The sequence below is a fragment of the Plectropomus leopardus genome, chromosome 1 (assembly GCF_026936395.1).
Source record: "Plectropomus leopardus strain MGB_pleo_1.0 chromosome 1, ASM2693639v1, whole genome shotgun sequence".
Classification (NCBI taxonomy): Eukaryota; Metazoa; Chordata; class Actinopteri; order Perciformes; family Serranidae; genus Plectropomus; species Plectropomus leopardus.
In genome coordinates this window covers 225001-239714 of record NC_142176.1, presented here as the reverse complement: position 1 = coordinate 239714, position 14714 = coordinate 225001, and the positions used below count along the sequence as shown (strand labels likewise).

At 44.6% G+C, this 14714-nt stretch overlaps 1 protein-coding gene across 1 annotated transcript in view; it reads right to left on the bottom strand.

Moving 5' to 3' along the window:
* Positions 1-253: 253 nt before the first annotated feature.
* LOC121965591 (ATP-binding cassette sub-family C member 12-like) overlaps positions 254-14714 on the bottom strand; it is a 15268-nt gene continuing 807 nt past the window's right edge. The window contains exons 2-28 of the mRNA XM_088081857.1: positions 14466-14613; positions 14051-14287; positions 13767-13940; positions 13139-13286; positions 12201-12349; positions 11871-11978; positions 11582-11785; positions 11255-11326; positions 11020-11144; positions 10876-10948; positions 10567-10770; positions 9340-9471; positions 7857-7926; positions 7467-7514; positions 7267-7353; positions 6840-6943; positions 6238-6420; positions 5117-5343; positions 4344-4481; positions 3605-3794; positions 3425-3514; positions 2706-2895; positions 2315-2474; positions 1160-1238; positions 937-1050; positions 529-693; positions 254-414 (exon numbers count right to left, since the gene is read on the bottom strand). Of these exons, the coding sequence (XP_087937983.1) occupies positions 322-414; positions 529-693; positions 937-1050; positions 1160-1238; positions 2315-2474; positions 2706-2895; positions 3425-3514; positions 3605-3794; positions 4344-4481; positions 5117-5343; positions 6238-6420; positions 6840-6943; positions 7267-7353; positions 7467-7514; positions 7857-7926; positions 9340-9471; positions 10567-10770; positions 10876-10948; positions 11020-11144; positions 11255-11326; positions 11582-11785; positions 11871-11978; positions 12201-12349; positions 13139-13286; positions 13767-13940; positions 14051-14287; positions 14466-14613 (3712 nt within the window). The 3' untranslated portion in view covers positions 254-321. The remainder of the gene's footprint in view (positions 415-528; positions 694-936; positions 1051-1159; positions 1239-2314; positions 2475-2705; positions 2896-3424; positions 3515-3604; positions 3795-4343; positions 4482-5116; positions 5344-6237; positions 6421-6839; positions 6944-7266; positions 7354-7466; positions 7515-7856; positions 7927-9339; positions 9472-10566; positions 10771-10875; positions 10949-11019; positions 11145-11254; positions 11327-11581; positions 11786-11870; positions 11979-12200; positions 12350-13138; positions 13287-13766; positions 13941-14050; positions 14288-14465; positions 14614-14714) is intronic.

Below are 14714 nucleotides of genomic sequence, written 5' to 3'. Positions count from 1 at the left end.
TTAAACCCCAACAGATAAATCTGCTGCTCTTCAACTCTATAAAAGGTGAGAAACACACCTAAGCCAACAGCGTTGACACGCCGCTGACCGAGCACAGCTGCTGTCCGCCCGCAAGAAACACTCTGAACACGCCACAGGTGCAAAATCATTTACAGTTTAATACAGAAAACATCCAAAACTTCTTCACATGAACATTAAGTTATTTCATTCATCATGAATGAGACAATAAAAACAATAAATAAGATTCATGTTAGCGCACAGAAATCAAAGCGCTCTGATTGGTCAGAGTCCTCTGAAGTCGCTGCGGTGCGTTTACAGATGTCAGGACATCACAGTGTTGGACGCTTTCAGCAGAGACGAGAACAGAGAGTCTGGTCTCTGTTTCAACACGTCAGGATGATCAAACTCCACAGCCTGCAGGACACACACACACACGATATGAGACCTGAAACACCCTGCACGCCTATAACACCCATTTACACCTGTGCGCCAGGTGTGTGACACCTCTGCCAGGTCACAGTGGGTTACCTGTCCGCTGTCGAGGACCAGGATGCGGTCGGCCTGCATCACGGTGTTGATGCGGTGAGCGATGGTGAGCACCGTGCAGGACCTGAAGCCCTCTCTGATGGTGATCTGGAGCAGAGCGTCCGTCTCTGCATCGATGGACGCTGTCGCCTCGTCCAATAGGACGATCTAATGGACAGACAGAGAGATGAGACACTGTGAGGACAAATAAGAAAACTCCTCTAAGATCAACAAACCCCGAAGAACTTTTCTCTTAAACTGAAAATATCTGGAGCTGAAAAAAGTCCCTCAAAACAGCATTCAAGGTACTACGAAGCTTTTTACCTCTCATGGTAAAGGGACAATGTACGCAGGAAGACAGACAGACGGACAGATGGACAGATGGACAGACAGACAGGTAGGCAGACAGACCTTTGAGTTTCGTAGCAGAGCTCTGCTGAGACACAACAGCTGTCTCTGACCTACAGAGAAGGTTCCTCCATTTTCCATCAGCTCGGACTGCAGCTTCTTTTCCAGACTGGAGATCTGAACAAAACATCACGTGACGGAGCAGAAGAGGACGAATTAATCATTAAACATAAAAAATAAATGGATACAGAAATAAAGAGTAATAGTTTTATAAAATAAGACATGCCGTGTCCTTCATGAAGGTTTTCTCCAGCGCTGTCCAGATCTCCTCGTCAGTGTACCTGTTGAAAGGGTCCAGGTTGTACCTGCAAAGAGACACACCTGTCAGAGAGTCTCACGGCTCAGCAGGAGCCGAGTGTCGGACTTCACGTCTGCTGCTTGGGAATCGAGTCCTCCAGTTCTGTCCTCTCAGACTCTGTCCTATCAGACTCTGTCCTATCAGGCTCTGTCCTCTGAGACTCTGTCCTCTCAGACTCTGTCCTATCAGACTCTGTCCTATCAGGCTCTGTCCTCTCAGGCTCTGTCCTCTCAGGCTCTGTCCTCTCAGACTCTGTCCTATCAGACTCTGTCCTATCAGGCTCTGTCCTATCAGGCTCTGTCCTCTGAGACTCTGTCCTCTCAGACTCTGTCCTATCAGACTCTGTCCTATCAGACTCTGTCCTCTCAGGCTCTGTCCTCTCAGGCTCTGTCCTCTCAGGTTCTGTCCTCTCAGGCTCTGTCCTCTCAGGCTCTGTCCTCTCAGACTCTGTCCTCTCAGGTTCTGTCCTCTCAGGCTCTGTCCTCTCAGGCTCTGTCCTCTCAGACTCTGTCCTCTCAGGTTCTGTCCTCTCAGGCTGCTCTAACCAATAGACATGCAGCATTTTGCATGAATATTCAGAACAGAATAACTTTTTTCTTTAATTATTTCTTCTCATCATCAATTGTACATTTTTAGACATTTATGCATCGTTCATCTTTGTCCAAACTAAACATGAACTTCTACATAATAAATAATAACACAAACTTTGATTTATAGCCTCTGACATAAGCAACAAACACAAACCTACAGACCACACTGGCTGTTAGTCACATGATTCTTCTTGTTGTAAGTCCCTTATAGTTAGGGCTGGCTCAGACTCTCCTCTTTGATAAAGCTTATAGTTAGGGCTGGCTCAGACTCTCCTCTTTAATAAAGCTTATAGTTAGGGCTGGCTCAGACTCTCCTCTTTGATAAAGCTTATAGTTAGGGCTGGCTCAGACTCTCCTCTTTAATAAAGCTTATAGTTAGGGCTGGCTCAGACTCTCCTCTTTGATAAAGCTTATAGTTAGGGCTGGCTCAGACTCTCCTCTTTGATAAAGCTTATAGTTAGGGCTGGCTCAGACTGGAAGCAGTCGAGGTTACCTGATGCTCCCAGTGAACAGGACAGGGTCCTGGGGGATGATGGACAGTTTGGTGCGCAGGTCAGACAGGCTGATGGATGTGATGTCCACTCCATCGATCAGGATGCTTCCTGCAGCCGGTTCAACCAGCCGAAACAACGCCACGGCCAGAGACGACTTCCCTGAATACACAGAGACACAATTCATCACCACACAACACCTGACCTCACCATCGACTCTGAGACCATGGTCCGTGCAGATGTTGGGCCCAGCTCTTTACAGTAGAAACCTGAATGACTGAGAGCTGCGTTTGGTCTAAATCAGGTTTCAGGTTTCTGGGAGTTTCTGTTTTTTGATGAAGTTTGTTATAAACGGACCCCAGCTAAGACACACAGTTGCTTACTGGTTCTTACCAGAGCCGGTCCTTCCCACTATACCGATCTTCTCCCCGGCTCTGATGTGAAGCTGCAGTCCGTTGAGGACAATCGGTGAGTTCGGTCTGTACCTCATCTTGTAGTCCACAAAGGTGATGGCTCCGTGCTGAGGCCAGTCCTCCGAGACCTGGTCCACCTGCAGCTGCCCCGACGCCTCCGACTCTGAGCCCTGCACACAACAACACTCATCAGAGACCAGACCAGCCGGCAGCAGGGTCCAGCTCACAGTATGGAGGTTAGACTGGAAAACTTTGCAAGTCTTTGAGAGTTTTTGAAAGTTTTGGGGATCTTTGGGAATATACAGCTGTCTTTCAGAGTCTTTGTCAGTTTTTGGCAATCTTTAAGAGTCTATGGGAGTTTAGGGGAGTTGTTGGCAGTGTTTTGGGATCTTTGGGAGTATTAAGAAATCTCACATGTTGATTCAGAATCTATCGTCTTTGTAGAATCACATTTAGCTATAATTATAACCCTTTTAATCTGGTGCAGATACCATGTAGAGTTTCATGAGCACCATCTACATTTGAATTATAGATGTGGAGGCGTTTGCTTAACTTCTACTCTCTAATTCTCTTCACGGTGTATTTTTCTGGACTGCTGGCAGTTGGAGCCTGAAGCCTGATTCTGTTTTCAGCAGAATCAGCTGAGAACACACAAAAAGAAAGTTGCTGTATTGAACTTATTTCCACAGATCCACTGACCGTGATGTACTCGAGCAGTCGCTCCACAGAGATGAACCGAGCCTGAACCTCAATCAGAGCCTGGATCAAATACTGCGAGTTCACCGTCAGCTGGAAAAACACAAACACTCACATGATCATTGCTTAGTTACCTGAGTGAGTGTGTGTGTGTGTGTGTGTGTGTGTGTGTCTCAGTCTCACCTGGATGATGTAGCACAGAGCGAGGGCTTTCATAGGGGGGTAGCAGATGTCATTGGGGGCCAAGACGACCAGCAGAGACACGATAAGCGTCATGGCAACGCACAGAGAGTCCACCAGGTAGCAGAGCCAACGCATGGAGTAGTTAAACAGCAGGAAGTGGTTGGCGTTGATGTCAGAGAGTTTCTTATACCTGCAACACGACGAGTTGGCATTTTAGTGGAAACATCAGAGCTAAAACCACAACCAGCTGCTGAGAGCTCAGCTCCGACAGGACGACGCGATAATGAAAGACAACGGGGACGTTTAGCTGCTGATATTTACAGCAAACAACCAACAACCTGACCTCAGTCTGCAAACCAAGACAACCACAGAAGAAGAAAGGGGAGCACTTCAGCTGACAGTTAGATGTTGGGGTGACAGATGTTGGGGGACAGATGTTGGGGGGACATGTTGGGGTGACAGATGTTGGGGGAGACAGATGTTGGGGTGACAGATGTTGGGGGGACAGATGTTGGGGGACAGATGTTGGGGGAGACAGATGTTGGGGACAGAAGATGGGGGGACAGATGTTGGGGGAGACAGATGTTGGGGGACAGATGTTGGGGGGACAGATGTTGGGGGAGACAGATGTTGGGGGGACAGATGTTGGGGGAGACAGATGTTGGGGGACAGATGTTGGGGAGGACAGATGTTGGGGGACAGATGTTGGGGCAGATATTTGAATAGAGGAGGTTCTTACAGCTGGATGTAGTCGTGCGTCTTGTTGTAGGCGTGGATGGTGCTCAGGCCTTTGACGACGGAGGTGCACAGAGAGATGCACGGAGAGCGACTGATGTTTTCCATCTTCTTTAAATGGCAGACATTTCTCAGAAACATCCTGCAGGAAACAATCCGTTCACATCATTTTATCCTTTTTATTTTTCAAAGGACAGTGTCCCAAGGTCAGGTCAGATTTAACGTTAATTACTTGAGTATCTCGGAAGGTGAGTGAAAACAATAATTTGAAAATCCAATCATAATTTCTGTTTTTACTGTTAGCCCACAGGTTTGAAAGGTTTCCTTTAAAAATCACCAAAAACCAAAAAATAAAATCTGAAAATTGTTTTGTAGAAAAATAAATACCAGATATTAAAAAAAAAAATCCCCCAAACCTTTGAAGAATAAAAAATGTTTTGAAAAAAAAAATCACTAAAGGTTTTTAACAATCAACAAAAAATTTAAAGGAAAAAAATTCAAGAAGAAAGAAAAACCACCTTGAGTTTGAAAGGCATGTTTTCATTAAAAACCTCTTACAGAGGTCAACACCCCTGATTATTGTTACATATTTCTGTAAATAATCACAGTAAATAATGCTCCACTTATAATCTCCATCTTTATGCAGATGACTCTGTCCTGTCTGCATGTGGTTTCTCTTCAACTCAAACTTCTTTTTTTTAATCTCTGCAGTCTTCAGCTCAGCGCAGTTGCCTCAGTAAACACAGTTTCTGTTTTTGCTGAGGAGTGATGACTCACTTGAGGATGATAATGAAGGAAATGACGGCGATGCTCACAGGCAGCAGCATGAGGGGGAAGATGATGGCGTTGATGACGCAGATGCAGATGGCCATCATAGAAAAGAGGAGCAGGATGTTGAGATTATGAGGCACCAAAGTGTCCACCTCCACCTGAAACCTGGAGAAGCAGTTGAGGATGCGACCGGTCGGAGTCGTGTCGAAGAAGCTCATTGGATTAGCCATGACCTGATGGGAACAAATCAGTTGAGTCCACCATTCAGTGACAGCCGTCAGAGCAAGGAGGGATCAGTGATTCCTTCCACAGCTCATGTTAAAAGTTAATACCTCACACAGAACAGGTGTCACTTTTAGGTGCCTGAATAAAGACAACCGGAATAATAGAAATGCATTAAATAGGAATTCCTCCATGCACCAGGGCTCACTGAACGCTCAGCTCAGGATGGAAATGACATGAATAAAATGCTGCTTTAAAGTTTCTACATCTTAACCCCTTTTAACATCTATGGAAATGTTGGACCAACATGCAAATCAATGCTCTCCACCACCTACAACGTGAGATATTAACTGTCATCTCTCCACTGATGTCTGCATCTGTCTCTTATATGTCCTCTACTTGATTCTGCCTCTGTTTTTTTTATTTCTCTCTGCTTGTTGTCTCTGCTGTATTCTGTTGTCTCTGCTGTACTCTGCTGTCTCTGCTGTCATCTGTTATCTCTGCTATACTCTGTTGTCTCTGCTGTAGTCTCATCTCTGCTGTATTGTGTTGTTTCTGTTGTAGTCTGTTGTCTCTGCTGTATTGTGTTTCTGCAGTAGTCTGTTGTCTCTGCTGTATTGTGTTGTTTCTGCTGTAGTCTCTTGTCTCTGCTGTATTGTTTTGTTTCTGTTGTAGTCTGTTGTCTCTGCTTGTAGTCTCTTGTCTCTGCTGTATTGTGTTGTTTCTGCTGTAGTCTTTTATCTCTGCTAAACTGTTGTCTCTGCTGTAGTCTCTTGTCTCTGCTGTACTGTTTTGTTTCTGTTGTAGTCTGGCGTCTCTGCTGTAGTCTCTTGTCTCTGCTGTATTGTTTTGTTTCAACAAACAAACAATATGTGAGAAAACCCTTGTTGATCAATGAGTCTGACCTTCTTCAGCAGGTTGTTGTGCAGCGTGGTGGACGCGTGAAACGCCACTTGGTCGTAGGCGACACATTTGATGATGCAGATGATCAGCAGGGCGAGGATGATCCCTCCAAACATCTCCTGGTAGTAGTGAAGCTCCGGGTTCAGAGTGACGTCTCCATGTTCTGATGACGTCACGTTGGCGGTCTGAGGAACAACACAAAGAGTCCAGCTGTGACAAACATTACCCGTTACACCTGTTACACCTATTATACATGTTACAGATGGTACACCTGTTACACAAGTTACACATTAAAACCCAATATACCTGTTCCTGATGTTACACCTTTTACATCTTTTTTACACCTGTTACAGATGTAACAGATATAACACATGCTACACCCATTACATGTTGCAGTTGTTACATTAACACCTCGTATACCTGTTACAGATGTTACAGATGTTACAGATAGTTCACTTGTTACAGATGTTACACCTGTTCAGTGTGACAGAGTGACTGCAGTCTGTCAGCAGCTGATGAAGATACTGAAGGAGACTCACGGCCTCCATGGTAACATTAACCTTCCTGTGAGGCATCCTGGGAAGTGTAGTGCAGTGTGTCTCACCCCGTGTCCCTGATGCAGCCAGTAGCTGACCCACCAGTAGCTCAGCGAGGCATTCATCATCAGAATGGCGAAGAGGAGGACGATGAGGAGGCTCACAAAGTATCCTGCAGGAGGACATAAGCAAGCTCGTATTTTGAAGGGCAACTTGTGTGTGTTTATGTGTATATAGTATGTGTATATACAGTGTATATTTATATATATGTGTATTTAGTGTATGTGTATATACAGTGTATATTTATATATGTGTGTATCTAGTGTATGTGTATATATGTGTACATGTGTGTATATAGCGCATGTGTATATATGTCTGTATATGTGTATATTATGCATGTGTAAATATTTGTGTATATATAATGTATGTGTATATTTATGTGTGTATATATTGTGTGCGTGTATATGTGTAAATATACTGTATATGTATGCTGACCTCCGGCTGCCTTGCAATACTGTTTAAATGTTCTCCAGGAGATCAAACCATCTCTGCTGTTCTCCTGATTGATCAGCTGATCAGCAGCTTCACAGAGAAAAAAACATCTGCTTATTGATCATGTTATTGATCATGTTATTGACACAGTGATTACTTTACTACACAGTCGGAGTGAGCAGAGAAGGACTCTAGAGACTCACGTTTGCAGTCAGCTGACGGAGCGTCATCCTCGTCCGATGCGTCGAAGGCTGACAGGAAACAAACAGACATTGATCACAGACGCACACACACACACACACACACACACACACACACACACAGCTTCCTCCTTAAATATCTTCATTCACTTCAACACGACACCTTTCTGCTTCATAGTCCTACCTATCAATATTATTACTAATTATTAAATCACTTAATTATTAATCAACAATATCACAGTAATGATGTAACTGCAGTGAGACCTCAGAGATCAAAGAGCAGAGATTTAAATCTGAGTCAAAACTGCAGATAATCTGCTCATCTGTAAATATGTGCTCTTATATTAATAATAATAATAATAATAATAATAATAATAATAATAATAATAATACCTGGGTTGACGATCCCTTGGTCCATGTGACCTTTCAGCTCCCCCTTCTTCTTCCTCTCTTCTTTCGGAGGCTGCAAACAGGATAAGATATAAGTGGATTTGAAAAACCATTTTTAAAGAAGCTAGACAAAAATGTCCATTGTGTCCTATGTTTATAATTATCAGAATTACATATTTAAAGTTAGTATACAAAATTTTTTTTTTTTTTTAAGCACTACTTTGGGGACATTTCCTTGTCTTTTGTTTGTTTTCATTTAATTTAATTTTTCTGTGGTTTTATTCTCTAATTTTCAGGTAATTTGTACTTTTTTGGGTCATTTCTTCTTAAGCAGCTCAATGCCCTTTTTCCCATGTGCCCTGGTCTCCAAAGGTTCATTTAACTCACGATGACCAACGTTGTCAGCATGACATGTCGGCACCTGAGAATCATCGTGTCTTAAGTTCTCTTCAGTTGTTTGGACATCAGAGGGTTAACTGCAGACACATTACTCATCTCACTGTGACTTCTTTTGACTTCCTCCGTTTTCACAGTCAGATTTCACACTGAGCTGATCTGACTTAACCCTTTCAAAGCCAAGCAAACCGGTCTGATTTCTTTCAAACACATGGGAAGAAGATGACAAGGTATTTTAACAAGAAATGACCCAACAATTAGCAAGAAATTCGTAAAAAAGTTACAAGCAAATTATCTGAAAATAAAAACATTTGCATAAAAAAAAGTAAAAAAAAGTTACAAGAAAGTTATCTGAAAGCAAAAACATTAGCAAAACAATAGTGAAAAATAAAATAAAATACAAGAAAATTATCTGAAAATAAGCACACACAAAAATAAATGTGAAAAAAGAAAAAGTCGAAAGAAAACTAGTTTTCTGGACAGTTCTCCCTTTTTTTCTAAATTTTTTGACAATATCTAATAATCTCCTCCCAGCTAATTTCCAAGTCATCTTTTACCCGTTTCTTTGACAGACATCTACCTGGGTGTTAAAGGGTTAAAGCAGGAGGACGGGAACTACAGTAGAAGAACAGTCAGCTGACAGAAGGAGGTGCCGGAGTCCTCAGAGACACTTCGGATCATCACAGACTCTGAGTAAAACCTTAAACAGACGTTGGTAATGAGCTGTTTGTGAGGCTTATTTCGGCTATGATCCCGTTCAGTGTTTACATGAGCTCAGAGAAATCAGCTGACTCATATTTCACGTCTACATCCCGTTTTCTCTCCGAGAACTCAGCTCCTACACAAAACCTGCTGTTTACTCGCTCAAACACATACAGGACACTCCAAAAAACTTGATCATAAACGGGTTATTCGTGTTCATGTGAACATATTCCCTGATGGCACTTCACTTTACTGATGTAACGAACCGAAACACGTGGAATGCTCGATGGTAACGATTCACACAACAATCACATCGAGATACTTATTACAACTCAGTGAGGTCACAGGTGAGTGATGAGGTCACAGCAACCATCAGCAGGTGTCTTACCTGCTGCTCTGTCAGGTGTGTGGTGATGAGCTCAGCGTAATCTCCCCCCGCCATCATCAGGTCCAGGTGACTTCCTGCCTCCAGGACCGCCCCATCCTTCAGGACCAGAACATCATCACAGTACTCCATGTACTAACACACACACACACACACACACACACACACACACACACACACACACACACACAGAGCGAGTCAGCTGATGGATCACAGGATTCCTTTCTGTGCAACCCACTGGCAGATCTCAGGCCGTCTGTATTTCAAGCGTTACATTAACGCACTGTGGACTTGATTCTCCGTTGTAGCTTTTGTTCATACATTTTGTGTTCTTTATATTCTATTTTTCATTTTATGTTTTTATATTGCTTCTGTATTTTTTCTTATATCTTATTACATTTAAAGTTACTATATTTTATTCTGCCTCTTTGTTAATTATTTTGCACCAAAACACCAATTCAAATTCCATGTACTTTGATATAAAACCCGATTCTGATTCTGATTCTGGTTAAAACTTCTTTAGCCCACCGCTGCTGCCCCCCCTGTAGCCCGCCTCCACCCAGCTCTTCATGTCTGACTGATCAACATCATTTCTGACTGGCACTGATGCTGCTCTGTTCTGTACCAGCAGCCTTAAGAGATTCAAGATTCAAGATTCAAAGATTCAAAGTGTTTATTGTCATATGCACAGTATGGAAACATGTGTCCCTGTACAATGAAATTCTTACTTTGCTGTCCACAGAATGCCTAACATTTAGCAAATATAAAAGAAATATGAAATAGAAATTTAAAAATTTTAAAGTTTACAATAGAAGAAATTTAGAAATTTACAATAGAAGTAGAAAGAACAGTGCAAATAAAACAGTACAGTGCAAATTCGAACAGTAAGTAACAGTAATAGTTAAGCTTTCCTCATATGCAAATGGAAGGGCAGGAAGCCTCTTCCTGTCTCAGGTTTTACATGTCTTAGCTTTCTGTAGCTTTCTATAGCTGTTCTAGGACCACTAGGGCAGAGTGGTCCTAGAACAGAGTCATACTGCCAAATATCATTTTGCAATATAAAATAAAGTTTTGTTTGCATTTTCTACTAAAGTGGTCCTGACTGAACTATAACTAACTTGAACTAACTGAACACAAACTGAATAACCTCCTAACCTTGAGCTATACTGCAGCTGGTGGGTAGCCAGTTTAAACTTAGCTGCAGCTGATGGGTGACCAGTTTACACTCACCTGTAGCTGGTGGGTGACCAGTATGACAGACTTCCCCCGCAGCTCCTTCTTGATGCACTCCTCAAAGATGTGTTTTCCGACATGGGCGTCGACGGCGGACAGCGGGTCGTCCAGCAGGTACAGGTCTCTGTTGGAGTAGACAGCTCGGGCCAGACTTATCCTCTGTTTCTGCCCCCCCGACAGGTTGACACCCTGCTCCCCCAACTGAGAACACACACACACAGGTTTGTGTTACAGAGACTGTAACACAAACTTGGGCTCCCCTGACTCTGAGCATGTTTGGTTCAGTCCATGTCATGTGACTCTCACCACTGTCTGATCCCCATACGGCAGGATGTCGAGGTCAGCCTTCAGGCTGCAGCTGCTGATCACTCTGTTGTACCTGCAGGACACACACACTGTCACCACTGACATCACAGGACACCTGACATCACAGGAAGAGGGGTTATCTACCTGGAGCGGTCCAAAGGTTCCCCCATTAAGATGTTGTCCTGAACCGTCCCGTAGAAGATCCAGGCCTGCTGGGACGCATACGCAATCGATCCATCCACCGAGACGGATCCCTGCTGCAGGTGGAGCTGAAACACACACACACACACACACACACACACACACACAGGTAGAGCATGAGGTAGTACCTGACAGACAGGTGAGCATGAGGTAGTACCTGACAGACAGGTGGACTCACCTGTTCTAACAGACTGCAGATCAGTGAAGTCTTCCCGCTGCCAACATTCCCACACACTCCCAGCAGTCTGCCCTGCACAGAAACACACACCATCAATTACACACTGAGCTGATCTACAATCAGCCAAAACACTTGAACTGATGCCACTGCATAGAGACCATCAGCCGATAGAGACCATCAGCCGGTAGAGACCATCAGCCGATAGAGACCATCAGCCGGTAGAGACCATCAGCTGATAGAGACCATCAGCTGATAGAGACCATCAGCTGGTAGAGACCATCACGTGTCAGATATCGTCACATTAGCAGCTGGTCTGTTCAGTCTGACCTTGTTCAGGGTGAAGGAGACATTCCTCAGGGTGGGCATCACTTCAGAGGGTCTGGTTTTGGACACCAGGTCGTCCCCGTCCTCTGTGTCTGCGGGGTGGACCAGTTTGGTCCAGGATAGCGTGGCCTTCTCCATCATGACAACTGTCGACTTGTGTCTCTTCCTGATGACGTAGGACTCTGGGTTCTCTGTGAGCAGCAGCCTCTGTAACAACACCAGCAAAGATTAAGCGTCAGTCTGAGTCCGTCGGCAGGTTGGAGAGGTCCAGGTGAGTCGAGGCGTCAGTTACCTTCAGGCGACCCACAGACACAGTGGCCTCAGCCAGGATGTTGACAGTGGTCGGCAACATGGACAGAACGAACCTCATGCAGTTGAAGATGGTGACGACAGGAAACGCCTGAAGAAGAAACACAGAGAGATGCATCAACACAGCAGGGGGCGACAATGTGCACGCAGCTCGGACAAATCACCGCGTCACAACGCTGCATCCTGAACTTTCATGATTTCACTTCCGTTCTGAACGGTTGGACCACAGATGCTGCTGAGGACACAGACACACAAGAAGCTCTCCTGTGGTTGTGGAAGCAGCAGCTGGATCGGCAGCTGGATGGGTACTCACGGTGCTGGTGCTCAGAGGTAAACCCAGCAGGGTGTGAACGATGAAGGTGACCATGATGGCAAAAATGGGGACCAGAGGGCTGATGGTCACACTGAAGTTCTGGATGACAGAAGCTTTCTCCAACATCTTCTCCTCCAAGTTCCTGACATCTGAAGCACACGTTAATCATCATCATCATCATCATCATCATCAAGATCGTCATCATCACAATCGTCATCATCATCATCATCATCTTCATCATCACCATCATCATCATAATCATCACCATCACTACCGTCATCATCATTATCATCATCATCATCATCATCATCACCATCATCATCATAATCATCACCATCACTACCGTCATCATCATCATCATAATCATCACCATCACTACCGTCATCATCATCATCATCATCATCATCATCATCACCATCATCATCATAATCATCACCATCACTACCGTCATCATCATCATCATCATCATCATCATCATCATCACCATCATCATAATCATCACCGTCAGTACTGTCATCATCATCATCATCATCATCATAATCATCACCATCACTACCGTCATCATCATAATCATCATCATCATCATCATAATCATCACCATCACTACCGTCATCATCATAATCATCATCATCATCACTATCATCATCATCATCATCATAATCATCACCATCACTACCGTCATCATCATAATCATCATCATCATCACTATCATCATCATCATCATCATAATCATCATCATCACTACCGTCATCATCATCATTATCATCATCATCATCATCATCATCATAATCATCACCATCACTACCGTCATCTTCATCATCATCATCATCGTTATCATTCTTGTGTTTCAGTGGTTATATTCTGTACAAATTTACCATGTAAACTCTGTGACAATGACTCACCTGTGACCTTGTGTAAGCTATGTGAGAGTGACTCACCTGTGACCTTGTCGTAGAAGGACTTCTCCCAGACATACATTTTGATGAGTTTGATGCAGGTGAGGATCTCATTGATGATGCGGACTCGGCTGTCCGTGATCTCCACCGCCTTTTTCTGGAAGTGATTGATGAGCCTCGCAGACACCAGCTGACAAATTCAGAGAGAAAACATGACAGCACGTTACAAAAAGTATTCACTTTCAAAGTTACTTTTTTGTCTTTTCTGTTAATTTTTTAATCTGCCTCTGAACAGACGGCAGGGACAAGCAGCACGTAGATCAGGCTCGAGACCCAGACCTATCTGGAGTACTACAACAGTGACAAAAACTTGACCAAAATAAATGAATAAATATGATAAAAAAGCACCAATGTAAAATATTCACACAGTGGATCAGGATTTTTTTTTAAATATTTAAAAGTATCTGATGAGACGAAGTGATCAGGTGGACGCGGCTGCAACACGTCAGGCTGACAGTGAAAGTTTGAACTCAAACTGCTGATTATGGCTCAGAGTTTGACCTGAAGCTGAAATATTCAGCAATGAGACGATCAAGCTAACCGGACACAGCTGGTTCCAGTCTCTATGCTAAGCTAAGCTAACATCTGCTGTCCCTGTCTGTCCACAGACCTGGAGGACGACGAAGAGGATCAGGATGAAGAAGCCAATGAGGACGGTGTGGTCCAGGATGTAGCAGGAGTAGACAGCACAGACGGTGAGGAGGACGGGGAAGGGCAGCAGGAAGGGACCGAAGAGGACGGCCTCGTACACACGGTAACTGTCGCTGGTCAAAACATTCACCATCTGACGGACAGGGGGACAGGAGGACAGACAGAGACAGGCAGAGAGGACACTCAAGCATCAGGAACATGTAAACTCTGCAGGGGACAGATGTCATAATGTGTCCTCCTGACCTGTCCCACAGAGAGTCCACGGTGCGTCCTCAGAGAAATGATCTTGTGGAAGCCCAGCATGCAGAAACCTGTCTTCAGCCTGATCCCCGTCCTCAGGTTTAGGGCCCAGACCAGAGCGAGACAGCCGCTCCTGAAGAAGTCCACCACCAGCATCGCAAAGCACAGCCCCAGCCCCACCCCCACCGAGGACGACTCCGGCCTGAGGACGTGGGTGAGGATCTCGTGGACCAGGACGCCCTGCCGGGACACACAGTGTGAGGACGGGACGCAGAGACGGCGCAGATTAACTCCGCTCAGCTAAATCTGGTGTTTAAGACGTTTCGTTCTGAGCTTCATCTGAAGCTGGAATTAGCCGATAAAGAGACCTCAAATCAAAACACGTGTTTTATTTCTTTGTGAAGACGCCGTGACTCACTGAACCACAGAACAGAGCCAACATGAAGAACACCGACAGGCCGACGATCGCCAGCACGCGACTCCTCTGGAAACGAAACAGGACGCGTGTCAGAGACGCTTTCTCCAGGCCCACCAGACACACCTCCTGGTCCCACAGTCTCTGCAGCCTGCACACACACACAAACACACACAGGAACACACACACACACACACACATACACAGGAACACACACAGAAACACACACACACACACACACACAGGAACACA